Source organism: Elephas maximus, chromosome 2, assembly GCF_024166365.1.
Source record: "Elephas maximus indicus isolate mEleMax1 chromosome 2, mEleMax1 primary haplotype, whole genome shotgun sequence".
Taxonomy (NCBI): domain Eukaryota; kingdom Metazoa; phylum Chordata; class Mammalia; order Proboscidea; family Elephantidae; genus Elephas; species Elephas maximus.
The window spans coordinates 151,996,233-152,011,906 of record NC_064820.1 but is presented as its reverse complement, the minus strand read 5'-3'; the positions used below and the strand labels follow the sequence as shown (position 1 = coordinate 152,011,906).

The window sequence follows — 15,674 nt, the reverse complement described above, 5'->3', positions numbered from 1 at the left end:
ACCAGCAGTGGGAGAGAATACCTGCTTATCTTGGGAGATCTGACCAGCGAACCATAGAGGCTGAAATGGTACTCCCCAGGCCAACTAGATCCATAGCACAGCAAAGCAGCATCAATGCATCAGGTAGGCGCCCGTTCCCACTGTCACTCTATAGCTAGGGTAAAGCCTGGCCCAGAGACCTGGGAGATGGCCATGTGGACCTGGGGAGAGTCCTGCTCTTAGCTTTCAGAATGACATGCTCATTATCAGAGCAGCATGCAAAGGGTCAACTAGTCTGGCAAAAGCAACTGTGAGACCGAGGCCCAGTACCCTGGAGGGGTCGGTAGTTTTCTGAAACCCCTCTGTTCATGCCAACCCAGAGGGGGCCCTGGACTTTTCCTCAGGCACTGTGAACCGCTCGGTGCTCACTCAGCCTCATGCTAGAGAGGCACCACCAGGGGCTGGCACAACCCTTCTTTCCCATCCTGAACATACTGAAGTTCTACCAGGGAATGCTTGCCTGCAGCCACTGTGAGGAGGGGGGCGCTAGTGTGAAGAGCAACTTAAACCCACATTAGGAAAATGCCCCTTTCTCTGAAATTAACAGTCTTTATTTTTTGTAGTTCCTTCTAACTCAAACTGAAGTCTCATATTGCACTGACTGTTTGCTCTAAATTAAATCCTCAAGGCCAACTCATGCTAGCTCCCCTTCTCAGCCCAAGTTTGGGCTCTAACTTGCAACTAACAGTCATTTTAGACAACATAATTAAATATATCTCATTCTAAAAGCCTTTAGATTCATGGCTTTAATATACTGCCACCACATCTGCTGAGTTCCAGAATGATGCATTGCTCGAGTTTAGCAAATGATAAGAAAGAAGCTGTTAAAACATCTGAAATGCAGTTACTCACCCTTATCATCAACACTGCTTTCCTGATGTCCCGGATGCCATCGTACACCAGGCGGGAGGCATCGATAAACTCATTCTCGTCCATGGGCTGGGCAGGGTCTGAGCTGAGGGCTTCCACCGCCGCTTCCACTTGCTCGGTGAAACGTGGCATGACTATGGGGAGAGAAGCATACCAGATCCTGATGGCCAAGAGGACACGGTCATTCCGCCAACCCTCCCTAAATCCCTCAGGCCGTCAGACAGAGGCGAGGTGTATGAGGAAGAGCCTCTGCTGCTACCATATGAAGGGTATTTATGGTTGAAATAAATTAAATACAGTATTTTATAAACACTCGAGTCATTTTCTTTGTCTCTGACTAGATTCTGCAACACAGGGTTTAGATGGCTCAGAACTTGAAGTGAAATTTTCTTGAGGCTATGTTTGGGTCTCACCTTAATTTTGTATTTATTTACTAACAGGAGACTTAACTCAGAAGTACATCTTTATGTGTTCACAATTAGCCATGATCACGCACTACAAGGAAGAAAATGTGCTTGTGAGGTCTTCATCCTGCTAACTTCTCATGAGTTAGATGTTTCACCCAGAACTCTCCTCTTATGACCTGAGCTCTGATTCCCTAACAGCATGGCCCTGCCCTACTTAGGCCATGGCAGGGGGGGTGGGGGGAATGGGGGGTGGGGGACAATGGACAAGGAGGAGCCTCCACACCTGTGTTGGAAAGCAGCTTGGTGGCCTCCAGAACCTTCTCCGTGTAGACCCCTGGCTCGTAGTTGTCCATCTCTGAGGTGACCACATGAATGACCCGGGCTGCCCGGCCTCGAATTGCACCAGCTGTGCGGTCTAACCCATCCACATCTTTTTCTTGCAGAGCAATGACGCATTTGTTCACATCTTCCAAAATGTGATTCTCTGAGCAACAAGAAAAGCCAAATGAGGGAGGAGGTCTTCCATAGAAGGTGACAACTGTAAGCTAGCCTCTATTATTTCTTCCATGCTTCCTCTGTGCCAGCCACAGTGCCAAAAACTTTACATGTATCATTCATTCATTTCACTGAAGAGACCAGGTGAGCTGTTAAATTGTCCCACAGAAACTCAACCTATAATAACCCCTAAGAACCATCTTTAATTCAGGTTAGGAAAAAAAAAAAAGTCCATTTCTGAAGCATAGTTCTACAGACCAGCTCAAAATTCAGATCACAGACAAATCTGTGAAACATTTCATAACATGGAGGAACCTGGAAGGCATTATGCTGAGTGAAATTAGTCAGAGGCAAAAGGACAAATATTCTGTAAGACCACTATTATAAGATCTTGAGAAATAGTATAAACTGAGAAGAACACATACTTTTGTGGTTACAAGGCGGGGGGAAGGAGGGTGGGAGAGGGTTTTTTACTGATTATTTAGTAGATAGGAACTACTTTAGGTGAAGGGAAGGACAATACTCAATACATGGAAGGTCAGCTCAACTGGACTGGACCAAAAGCAAAGAAGTTTCCGGGACAAACTGAATACTTCAAAGGTCAGCGAAGCAAGGGCCGGGGTTTGGGGACTATGGCTTAAGGGGACTTCTAAGTCAATTTGCAAAATAATTCTATTATGAAAACATTCCGCACCCCACTTTGAAGTGTGGCATCTGGGGTCTTAAATGCTAACAAGCGGCCATCTAAGATGCATCAATTGGTCTCAACCCACCTGGATCAAAGGAGAATTAAGATCACCAGGGTCACACGATAACTATGAGCCCAAGAGACAGAAAGGGCCACATGAACCAGAGACGTACATCATCCTGAGACCAGAAGAACTAGATGGTGCCCGGCCACAACCCATGACTGCCCTGACAGGGAGCACGACAGAGAACCTCTGAGGGAGCAGGAGAACCGTGGGGTGCAGACCCCAAATTCTCATAAAAAGACCAGACTTAATGGTCTGACTGAGACTAGAAGAATTCCGGCGGTCATGGTCCCCAAACCTTCTGTTGACCCAGGACAGGAACCATTCCCGAAGACAACTCATCAGACATGGAAAGGACTGGACAATGGGTTGGAGAGAGATGCTGATGAAGAGTGAGCTACTTGTATCAGGTGGACACTTGAGACTGTGTTGGCATCTCCTGTCTGGAGGGGAGATGGGAGGGTAGAGAGGGTTAGAAACTGGCAAAACCATCATGGAAGGAGAGACTGGAAGGAGGGAGCGAGCTGACACATTAGGGAGAGAGTAAGTGGGAGTATGGAGTAAGATGTATATAAGCTTATATGTGACAGACTGACTTGATTTGTAAACTTTCACTTAAAGCACAATAAAAATTATTAAAAAAAAAAATTCAGATCACAGAAACCTTAATATCTACTCTTTACTTTACTCTTAGTTTCACTGATCTTACATTCCCAAGTCTAAATCAGAAGAACAAAATTCCACCGTAAGGCTTTTATCCTCCCCACCCCTGCCGCCCCTAAGATGCCAATGGTGTTCAAACAATCTACCAAGAAGCCAACACAGCCCTGGGACAGAAGAAGGTCCTGGAAAGCAGGCTAAAGCCTCCTTTGGAGGGCTCTGAGGAGCCCACATGAGGCAAAACATTTAATAACCTTCTCGTGGTAAGCAGTTGGGCCAATTACGAGTCCCTAGTGGCATCCACCAGTCATAAAGTTGGGTTTTGGAGGACCCATCTCTAGAACGGAGATAGTAAGTTTGACCTCATAAGACAACCAAAACAAGAATGGTCATGATGCCACTTCTTTTCATCCCAAGGTGAGCTGGGGCAAGCAGTACTTGGCACATCTAGCCAAGATGGGGGCCACCACAATGCCCTGCCTGTAGGCTGCAGCCCGAGAACCAAGGCTCTTCTCTAATTCCCAAGAGACAGTAGGCAGGGACTCTTTAAGGGATAAGACCTTTGTTCTGAGACCACAGGTATGATGGAATAAGATTTAAAAAAAAAATTATTAATGATATGGAAGAACTGAAAAGACACTTGGTAAAAAAAACTAGAAGACAGGAAATAGAATTCCTGTTAAAGAAGGAAAAATGAATTCCTATAATAAAGAAGACCTAATCTAGCCTCTACTAGTTCGGAAATTATTGTGCTATCAAAAGAGAAAACATATTAATCTAATATAAACAGATTTTAGGGTATAATTTGAATCAATCACAAGTATAAAATGGTCTGGGGACCCCCTCCAGAGCACCTTTTATATGCTATGTGCTAATTTAAACCGACTTTATGCCTGCCCAGGAAACCCTGGTGGTATAGTGGTTAAGAGCTTGGCTGCTAACCAAAAGGTCATCAGTTCAAATCCACCAGGCACTCCCTGGAAACCCTATGGGACAGTTCTATTCTGTCCTATAGGGTCGCTGCTATGAGCTGGAATCAACTCGATGGCAATGGGTTTTTTTTTTTTTAGTGCCTGCCCACCATACAAGGCACTGGGTTTAAACTGCTGCCTTTACTGAATCTGGCACACCGTTTATCTGTCAGATGAACCATCACACATTAGTATCACGTATCACTAAAAAAAGAAGAGATGCTGGTAATCCAATGTTTTCTCATATTGATTTTAACACTTATCCAGGTTTCAGAAATGTTAATACATGGAGGGGGGAAAGTGTATCTTCGAATCAATGAAGCATGGCATTCTCTTTTGTTCATTAAATGGTGGCTCAAACTTCCACCTGCAATTAGATATCCATGTTTTAAAAAATCAATTTGGACCTTCTTCAGCTCAGACAGGCTTTCTTTCAGATGAACCCAAAACAGGGAAGGGTTTTCCATTCTCTAGCAACAAAGGAAGCCCTTTCATTTCAGGAAGCTGACTAAAGTCAGATTCTCTACGTTCACTCAACAGCCATCTCTGGGAAAGCCCTGGCCTGGCTGAGGCCACAGCACCCCCAGGACACAGCCCTGAGCCTGCTCTCTGCTCCCAGGCCCTAGGGGAGGCTGAGAGTCCACTGAACCTGCACAAATCGGGTGAGGAGGTAGGTGCCCACGCTAATTTACCCATAAATTACCTTAGTTTTAATTGAATTTCCAAGGAAACAGAATGGATCTGTTATGATTAAACACACCAATCGACACCCCATTAAAGGCTGACTGTCCAATATGGTCTTTATTTACAGGTGTGCTTCAACAAGAAAAAAAAATCCTCACTCACACACACCAGTCTGTCTGTCTATCTATCTATTTATACACACACACACACATATACACAGAGCTATATGTAGATTAACACAAAAGGGACCACACTATGGACGCAATTACATCCATTTTTCACCTAAAAACCTTTCTAGGTCTGCCCATAAAGAGCTCTTGTGTCTATTTTAATGGCTGCATAGTACCCTGCTGAATGCATGGAAGGGCCATAATTCACTTATCCAGTCTTCTTTTAGACATCTGGGTTGAAGTGAATATCCTGGAACAGGTATTTTGGCAAACTTTGGTATACATATCCTTGGGGAAAATTTCTAGCAATGAAATTACTGAGTCAAAGGGTATATACGTTTAAAATAGACACATGGTGCCTAATTGCCCTTGAGGAACCATGCCAACTGGCACCCTCCTGAAAGACTGCAAAAATTTACATTTCAGTCCACAGCATGTAATAACAGGGCCTGCTCTGTGCACCCTTTGCCCTGGATATCTTTATTGGTGTACCTTTTATGCACACACAGGAGATAATAATATTGCTTAATACTTTATAGTGCTTACTCTATGCCAGGCACTGTTCTGACTACTTAACATTTAACTCTCCATGTAGTACGCACTGTTTTTTATCATCGTTAATCAATGAAGAAATTGGGGCACAGAAGTATTGAGTGATTTGCCCAAGGTCACACAACAGGCAGTAGGCATCAGGAGTCAGGAATCAAACCTGAATTTATCACTAGCGATACCACTTCCTCCAAAGGAACTCTTATTTTCAGGTTTTTATTTTTGCTATTAAAGAAAAAAATTAGTTGCAATAATCCTTTTATTTAATAATCTTCCAATCAGACCAAATTTTATGAGCACATTGACACTTAATGAAGGAGAGTACAAGTTACCACTCTTGTGTATCACCCCAAAGTATTTACTGCGATATATCATTTGTTTCCAAGAGCATTTGGTAAAGAAACATGATAAATCCAATTAGAACCACTCCGAGCAACCGTTTTTAAAAAAACAAATCCAAAGCTTCAGCATGTAAGCAGAATAAACAAAGGAGAAAGTAAATTGCATTTCCATGGAAAACATTTATCAAATGAAATTCAAACAGTCTTTTATCACTTTGATAAATTTCAAACCATGCTCCTTAAGAAATCAGTCAATATAAATATATTCTTGGTTTGCTGCATGCTGTCCAGCATCTCAAGCTGTCTCCAGTATTTACAAGGCAACACTCTGAATACAACAGCCTGGGGAAGAAGAATTCCCACTCCTTCTTCCCTAAGGGTGGCATGTATGTCCCCTTCTTCATTAGCAAGTGCCACTATCTTATGTTCGACATGCAGCGACCCAAGCTCCCCATGCTCTAAAGCCTCATGAAAAGCTTGTATCTGGGTCTTGGTGACGTCACCAGGTCATACACAAGATGGCCATTACCTTTTAAACTACAAATCAGGATCAAAACCCACTGCCGTCAATAAGACTGCCACATCTTTCTCTCAAGGAGCAGCTGGTGGGTTTGAACCACGGGCCTTTCAGTTAGCAGCCAAGTGTTTTAACCACTGCCCCACCAGGGCTTCCCTACAAATCAGGACATGACTTACGAGAAGTATAAGGAAACTTCTGAGACTAAAAGGACAGAATACCCAGCAGCAGTTGAGATGAAGCAGCAGAGGGCCCTCTCAGCCCTGCTCCCTAAGTAACTTCCCTTGGTTGGGTTCCCAGTGAGTAAGCCAAGCTACAGGGAATGCCCAGGTCCCAAGGATTCAAAGAGAGAATTTCATGGTAGAAAATCATCAGTGAAAATATTCCACAAGACCTCTCACACTGCCAAAGGACCACAGGCTCCAGAATACAGAGAAACACCAATCCAAAGAATCATGCAGCCCCTTTACATTTCATTCAGCAAAATTTTATGAAGCGCACCTGTCTTAAGCTAGGCCCTGGGCTGGGCACTCGCCTAGCAGCCCTTCTACTTGGAAACCAGTCCCTCTCACTGACAGGCACACTGAAACACCTGTGTGCCTCCGGGCAAGTGGCCAAAAAGGTGAATGGGGCAGATGAGGGACAGCCCAGCCAGATCTGGCTTCTCGTCTAAATTCTGCCGAATGCTGCAGATGATGCCTGCCTGCCAATCTGTGGCACACTTCCAGAGAGCTAAGGACTGAGGACCAGTGAGGGGCTGGTCCAATCAGGAGTTGGAGTCCCCTCAACAAGAACCATTGCTCCCCTGCCTCAGCTGGGCATCAGGTGAGATGAGGTAACTTCTCTAGTCCCCCCACGTAACAAGTGTTAAACCGGCCATGGTGAGGTAGGTGTGTGAGGGGATAAAGGAGCATAATACTAAATATTTAACTGGTCGATCCAGTAGAACTCCCACCCCCTAAAAAGCACACCATAAAAATCAGAGGAACTGTGCATAATGGCCGTTGCCCTATTAACTATTTAATTATTCAACAGTTCTAAGCAAGCCTGTGACAGAACATTAGAAAAACATGCCAGGCAGACCTCTAAAATTCAGATGCTCTGAAAACAACACAACACTACTTCCTGATGAGAGAATTGTTCCATGTTTTTATTTGCTAAATGGAAACTGTCTAAACTCCTTTCCATCAAGTCCCCCCTCTCTTATACTCTCCTACATTTACATAAAAATTGAACATACTCACCAGACAAGAGTGTGTCTATTAGAGGATCTGATTTCTCTTTTCCATTCTTCTATTTTATGTCATATATACCCTGAACATATTGTCTGGATCCCACTAAATGCTGCTGCTGGATTCCTTTTGTTCTCCGATTTGAAGAACGGTGCATGAGAGACATTTGATTCTATTAAATTTTATTTTCCTGTAAGAAGGCCTGAAAATCCCTTGAGACCAACCCTGAGAGATCCATAACCTAATCACAAGAAAGTAAGTTTGGAAATCTATCCGGAAGGGGGCTTTGCATTTAGATTTCAGAATTTTTTGTTTGCTTGAAAGTGTGCTGTGAAGGTGGAATGTTTTTCTCTAAACCTATAAAAGAATAATTCAGTACTTTATTGGGAAAAGCAGCAGAAGGCCAAGGTTTCCCCAAACAGCCATCGCTGCATTTCTGGCACCTGCAAGATGTGCTTATGAATGGGTTTTTGCTTCAAAGTACCACCACCTGCAATTTGGCAGCCCCGCAGCAGCACGGGCCACCCCCTTCTCTCTGCACCTCAGGGAGTGCAGGCTCCCCACTGGTACAGGCAAAGCCCAGGGAGCGAGCAGAGACAGGGAGACATTGGTATGCGGAACACGCCGTCCCCCTTATATAGGTCACTGCTGAAGGACCGTGCTGTGCACGTACTTAGCCCCGCTTCTGTTTCAAGGCCCACTGCCACTCACATCTCCTCTGTTCTAGCCTGCAGCTCCCTGGGGTGACAGGTAGTTTCAGCCCTACAGGCACCCAGCCGCTGACTCTGCCCACAGCCTCTAGCCTCAGGAAGCCTGGCACTCCCAGACAGCAGGCAGTGTGGCCATTTGAAGGGCAACCACAGCCCCATTAAATGGAGAATGCATTTATACTTACTCAACTCTAAGGAGATGGGACTGAGATTTATCTCTGTGTGATAAACACTATGAATTGCATCCGACAGACATTTTCTATATGAATGCAATTTACTATGTCATTACCAGTTTATGTTTATATAATGAAATCAACTGTTTTTGTGAGGTGAATTACCCAGATTTATTTTTTTCCAAATTCATAATTAAATGGCACTTAAATACTTCCTCCCTGTTTTCTATCTGTGCATCATGCAGACACAGAAGAGTCTGGGAAAAGTAGGCAGTTAAAACTATGATCATTTCTAAGGGAGAGAGAAGAGGCTTTCCAAGAAGGGAAAAATTATTTTAAAAGAAACTAAAGGTGATGGTGGTGGGAGTTGCTTCTAAGTTTCACAGCCTCTGGCCAGAACACAGGTCAATGATTTTTTATAAAAAAAACAGTAGCAACTGGGGTGGGTGGCCATAGTGCCATACAGGTCACACTTGCAGGCTCTCACTCTATACACACAAGGGGAAAAAGCTCTCCAGCTGCCTTTCAAATCACGCTTCTGAGGTCAAATCAGCCACTCCGAGCCCTGAGACAAGACAAGAGAAACTACTCCAATGCCACCTTCCAATGCTCAGCAGTCAGGGGTAGCTTTTTTTTTTTTAATTAAAATGAAAACCCATACAATATTATTGCCAGACTACTTTACCTGCCCAGACTTGAGGACTTTTTGATTGTAACTTAGTTGGAAGCAATTACCCACATCTCATATGCTTCTCTGGGGAACCCTTATTACCTGAGACAGCCAAGAAGTCATCAATGGAAGTAATGTCATCTACAGCATCGGTGAGGACACGGACTTGTTTTTCCCATTGTTCTTTAAAAAGATCCATGTTCTCTTGGGCCAGTTTACTCTGTGGTTTTGCCGCTAATGCCAGTGCAGCATTGATAACCTGCAAGAGACATTAAAGTTCATTGTTAACTCTCTTTTTCAGAGCCATGCAAATAAAAGAGACAGGGCAATGCAGTCAATAGATTGGCCACAGCTTTGTCTCACCTGCATTTCACGAGGACCCTGTACGTGCTACCACAAACCTTACAAAGTTGAAGCAGAGAAATGCTAAACAACAGGTTTTACGTATCAATGTAGAATACATATTTTATCTAGAAACTAAGAGCAAGTATAAAATAATAAAAAGTACCTCCTTGTATATAAATTTTTGTATGAGAGACTGACTTGACTCGTAAACTTTCACTTAAAGCACAATAAAATTTTTTTTAAAAAGAACCTCTTATCTCTCTACTCTGCAACAGCAACTCCTTACAATTTTTGGTATTCTGTTCCAGGCTTTTTTCTCCTAATATATACACGTATGTAGACGCATCAAAAAATATCCAATTACGTGACATAAACTGACTATTCTGTCCCTTCCTTTTAATACTTACCCATATAATTATGTATTAAAACATTACTACTGTACCTAAATATGTTATATTTCAATGCCACAGGCAGCCCTCTACCCTTTTTTTAAAAACTGAGGCATAACTGACATGTAATAAACTGAATGTAGAGTATAATCTAAAAAATCTCTTTTAAAATGTTTTGAGATGTAATTCACATATCAAACAATTCACTCATTAAAAAGTGTACAATTCAATGCTTGTTTTTTTTAGTATATTCAGAGTTGTGCAATTATTACCACAATCAATTTTAGAACATTTTCATCCCCACAAAGAAACCTTGTACCCATTATCAGTCATTCCCCGTTCCCCTGACCCTTTGTCTCTACAGATTTGCCTACAATGGACATTTCATATAAATGCAATCTTACAATAAACAGACTTGTGACTAGCTTCTTTACTCAGCATGTTTTAAAGCTTCATCCATGTTGTAGCATGTATCAGTACTTCATTCTTTTTTATTACTAATAAAAATATTTTACTTATCCATTTATCAGTTGATAGGCAGTTGTTTCTACTTTTTGGTTATTATGAATAATGCTGCTGTGAATATTATACACATTTTTGTGTTTTCATTTCTCTTGGGTATATACCTAGAAATGGAATTGTTAGGTCATGTGGTAACTCTGTTTAACCACTTAAGAAGCTGTCAGACTGTTCTCCAAAGTGGCTACACCATTTCACATTCCCACTAGTACGAGAGTTCCAATTTCTCCATACCTTCTCTACTTACTCCCCCCTTTTTATTACAGTCATCCTCGTGGGTGTGAAGTGGTATCTGATTGTGGTTTTGATTTGCATTTCCCTGACCCCTGGTGATGTTAAGCATCTTTTCATGTGCTTATCGACCATCTGTACATCCTTCTTTGGATAAGTGTCTGTTCAGATCCTCTGATATACTCTTTAATGGGTGAATAATGAGAGTAACAGAAAAATGAAGGATTCATTAGTTTTCTAGGTCCATGGGTGCTTATGGGTTAGGGGGAAAATCTGTTTATAATAATGGAACTTGGAAGCATAGCAAAGACAGGAGGGAACTGGTATGACGGAGCAGGGATCTAAATGAGTCAGAAGAATAGCTGCTATAGAGGCATCTGGGCATGCGAACCTGAGGGCAGGCGCTGGGATGGTATTTTAGGTGCTACACAGGCCAGCAGATCATGTGTATAATTTCCAGCATACCGGGCGGCTATTAAAAAATGATGTTAGACTAAAGATGACTCAGACCCACTAGGCTGGTGTCACTACTCCTCTTCCAACCTAAACACTTGGACACCGGTAGATCTGATACAATTATTAACAGGCATGGGGGCAGCAAGCCACCCTAGTTTATTAACTACTAATAGCCTAACACTCTCAAATGTGTCCCAGTTTGGTAATAAATTAGAGAAGGCATCCTATCTTCCTCAGATGTTTTGCTGTGGTTTCCCATTTTCTTCAGTTTAAGGCTCATTTGATGGCATCTCTTCCTTCTTGCCATTCATTTCCTACTAGATGTCTTCACCATTATGGACTACTCTCTTCATTAATTAATTCATTAATTCACTCATGTAATTAATACAGCAGAGTAGAGCTAGGCCTTATAAGAATATTTGGCTGGAGAAAGTGTTTCCTAAGATAGCCAAGTAAACATGGGCAAGGAATTAATTATATGTTTTAAATACTAAGATAATTTCCCTTCACAAAGAGAAAATTGCTCTTTGTTCTGTAATATATCTTATTTCATACAGTATAATGGGGGAAAAGCACCTTGTTTAGGGTTAACTTTCTCATTTTGATTATAAAACTATTTACAGATAAAAAGCCATTTAAGTGACCCAAGAAAAACATCTGATAAAATGTTAATACTCATTTATAATGACTCTTGGTAATTAATAGGTATGTCTTTAACATACTACCCAAACAGCCATCCAAAATGATACTTATTAGTGAACCACTAAAATTACTTATCTTAAAAATCAAGATTTTATTGATCAGCACACCTTCTATAACCATTATATAAATAATAATATTATAGCCTTTCTAACCAATGAAATAATATGGTAAATGGAAATAAGAGAAAAAGCTATTGGGAAGGAGACAAAATTTACTTTTGAATGCAAATGATCTTTGTCTATCTAGGAAACTGAAGTGAATCAACTGAAAGCACTCTCAGAATTATGAAGAGTTCATTAAGCTAGAGACAATATAAATACATTTTTAAAAAAATCAGTACCTTTCCACGTACTGGGGCGGGGGGGAAATATATATATACACATACACGCACACACACACAAACACACACACACACACACACAAAGTGAGAGATGTTAGCTCTTCATAAAAGCAATTAATACAAAATACACAGGATTAAATTTGTAAATAAATGCAGAGGCCTGATATTTTAAAAAAAAGAGGCTTTCTGTGGTCATTTAAAAAAATAAATAAATAAGTGGAAACACGTTCCATGTGCAGGGATAGGAAGACTCAATATGTAAAAAATGTTAATTTCTCCACAAATTAATTGTTAGGTTTACTGCAATTCCCATCAAAATTCTGACCAACATTTATTCACAAATTAATCTGGAACAATAAATGGTTGAGAGCAGTCAAGAAAATCTTTGGGATAAAGAGGAGGGAGACGGTTAAAATGCAGTATAAAGCTATAGTAACTAAAACAGAAGAGAATTTAATGTGTGAGAAAAGCGGTATCACAAATCAGTGGGGAATGGGTTATTTCGTGTATTTTGGTACATTATTTTTTACATTCGATCAGATACTCTGGGAAAAATGAAGTTATAGCTTCACTTCATAATTTTATGTACTAGGATTGTTTCCAGATACATAACAAATTAAAAACAAAGCTAGAAGAATGTATTTATTAACAAATGTTTAAATAGAAATATTTCTTATGTCTAGAAAATTCTTGTTTCCAAGTAACAACGGGAGAAATCATTTTGTAAATTTGATTATATTACTTTTGTATTTAAATATAAGAGATGAAATGTATGGTGTTAGATAAATCAGTAAGAACACCAACAAAATACCAGTAGAAAAATGGGAAAAAGACATGGACAGCTTCCTAAGGTGAAGTACAAACTACTAGGAAACAAATTAGGGAAAAGTTTACTCACCTGTTATCAAGGAAATGCAAATTAATGAGAGTTGCTTTTTTGCTTAGAAAATTTACTAAGAGTCAAAAAATAGGCATGACCACTGTATTGAATGGTAACTTTTAAAATGTTGCTGTTGGCTAGAACCTCGGTAGTGTTGAATAGAAGTGGCGTCAGTGGACATACTTGACTTGTTTCTGCCATTACGTACGATATTAGCTGTTGATTGTTTGTATCTGTCCTTTATCAGGTTGAGGAATTCTATTCCTAGTTTGCACTGTTTTTATCAGTACTGAATGTTGGATTTTGTCAAATTCATTTTCTGTTTTTTCATTCCCACTATTCTGGCTACTCCTTCTGTCCCCTTTGCTGTCTTCTTCTACCAGTGTTAGAGTTTCTCAAGGCTCAGTTCTGTGCTGCCTTCTCTCCTCTTTCTACATCCACTCCTACCATCCCCAGGCATTATCATTAAATCTCATAATTTTAATTACCAACTATTTGTCAACTACTCCCATTATCTCCTACCCCTAGACCACTCATTCTAAACCCCAACTCATATACCAGCTACATGCCCAGTATGCCTTCCCTGATGTCTCAGATGATTTCCTGTTCCTCCTCCAGTCTTGGATATCTGTGAATGGCACCATCATCCAAATCCATTTGCTTTAGCTAGAAACTAAGCTGTCATATTGACTCCTCCTCCTTTCCTCTCACTCCCCAACTTCCCATCAATTAGTTATCAAGTCCTATCAATCCTATCTCCACAACACCTCAAATCTCTCCACTTCAACTCCACTGGCACCTCTCATATCGGCTGCTACAAGAGCTACTATTATTATAACAGCCTCCTAACTGCTTCTACTCTTCTCTACATGCAGATGGTTTGGCTCACTGCGTACCCAGCAAAATGAATGAAAACAGATTCACAGGAAGGCACATCAGTATGAAATGTCATATACTTTCCAAGTATCTTTCACAGGTAACTATTAGAGGATGTGTTCCATCGGAACTAGGGAATAAACCAAGGAAGAAGGAAAACAGGGGATCCAATATGAGAAAGACAATGGAAATTCTCGGGATGATAGTGAAGGGAAGTCCCAAGGTTACGGCTGTACAGCAAATCTATAGAAGAGCTTGCCCAGACTGAGGCAGGCTTGAAGGGCAGTCTCCAGGAAAAAGAAAAAAACAGGATGTCTTGCTCTGTTCAACTGTACTGATGTTACAATTCTGTGGGAAATTTGAGGAGAAATACCGATAGCAAATAAACAGCAAGGCAATGATTAACTCCAGAAAAAAGTGCACAAGAAAAAAATTCAATCATACCATATCATAGTATACTACTCAGCTGTAAACAATATTTTCACAATGTAAACAGTGAATATTACCTGAATCCACAGAATATTGTTTGAGCCTACTATATTTTCCATTGTCCCTTGCTTCACTTTTTCTGGCTTCAATTCCACAGTTCATTTTAATCAGCTGTGTATCTACTCAATTCTCTTACCCCTGTTTTATTTTGTTGTAGTTATTTGAAAAAACCTCAGTCATCGTTAAATCCAACTTTCAACCTACAACGATGCTGCTAAACTTAGCTTAAAATAAACAAATGTAACCATGGTGACTGGGTCTCACATTAAAATTATTGGTCACTGAACTTCACCTGGACTCTTAGTGTTGGGGGCAGCAAGGAACTGCCTTTCCTTAGTCCAGTCATTCTTTCCCTCTCCTTAAGTCTGGACCCTAAATTAGTAATTGTTTCATACCTTCTCTAGCTCCTCGAACCTCTAACACCTCTGCCAGCATCCTCTCTCCACTTATAACTCTGCTCCCTATTTCAATGAGAAGATGGATGCAATCAAAACAGTGTCTCTACAGATTCCTATCACATCTGTCCATCCACTTCAGCTGTGCCCATGTATTTTGTTTTTCTTCCTGTTAACTATGGGTGCTCCTGTCTATGCTCCTATCCCAAAACAATCCCTCTACTTGTCCACTGGGTTTCATTTCCTCTCCTCTATTCCAGGATACTGCTCTAGCAAGTCTCCCCTCTCTTCATCAAAATTTACCTCATTTCCGTAGGAAGGAAGGCTAGGGAGGGAGGGAGGGAAAGAGGGAGGGAGGGAAGGAAAGAAAAAACACTCTCAACCTCATACCCGCCTCGTGCTACCATCCCATCTCTCCACGATCCTTACATAGTGCAATATCCTCTGAAGTATTTTTCTATTGCTCCTATTTACAAATTACCACAAACGTAGTGGCTTAAAACAACACGCTACCACCCCATGTCTCCACAGTCCTTACACAAAAAAAGAGATGTCAACTTCCTATATTCAATTCTTCTCTCTTGGACTCACTCCAATCAGGCCTGTCTACTCTAAAGTCCTCTTGTCCAAGGTCAACTATGACCTCTATATGTTGCTAAATTCAATGATCAATTCTCAGTTCACGTTCTACAACCATATGACATAAAGAATCACTCTTCCTAGAAACACTTTTTTCCCAACTTGGCTTCTAAGCTGTAACCAGATTCTCATCTTAATAACCATTATTCAGTCTCCTTTGCTGGACCCTGCTT

The 15,674-nt window shown here is 41.1% G+C and overlaps 1 protein-coding gene and 1 long non-coding RNA gene across 3 annotated transcripts in view; one reads left to right on the top strand and one right to left on the bottom strand.

Annotated features, from left to right (window-relative positions):
* CTNNA1 (catenin alpha 1) overlaps positions 1 to 15,674 on the bottom strand; it is a 194,467-nt gene that overhangs the window by 13,194 nt on the left and 165,599 nt on the right. Inside the window, exons 11-13 of the mRNA XM_049873755.1 lie at positions 9,343 to 9,499; positions 1,600 to 1,800; positions 892 to 1,043 (exon numbers count right to left, since the gene is read on the bottom strand). Of these exons, the coding sequence (XP_049729712.1) occupies positions 892 to 1,043; positions 1,600 to 1,800; positions 9,343 to 9,499 (510 nt within the window). The remainder of the gene's footprint in view (positions 1 to 891; positions 1,044 to 1,599; positions 1,801 to 9,342; positions 9,500 to 15,674) is intronic.
* LOC126070021 (uncharacterized) lies at positions 4,557 to 14,106 on the top strand. 2 transcript variants are annotated; one of them, XR_007516111.1, is made up of 3 exons: positions 4,557 to 4,864; positions 7,835 to 7,942; positions 13,978 to 14,106. It is a non-coding gene; the product is annotated as an uncharacterized LOC126070021 (long non-coding RNA). The 2 variants fall into 2 exon arrangements; XR_007516110.1 differs by lacking the exon at positions 13,978 to 14,106 and adding an exon at positions 9,542 to 9,746.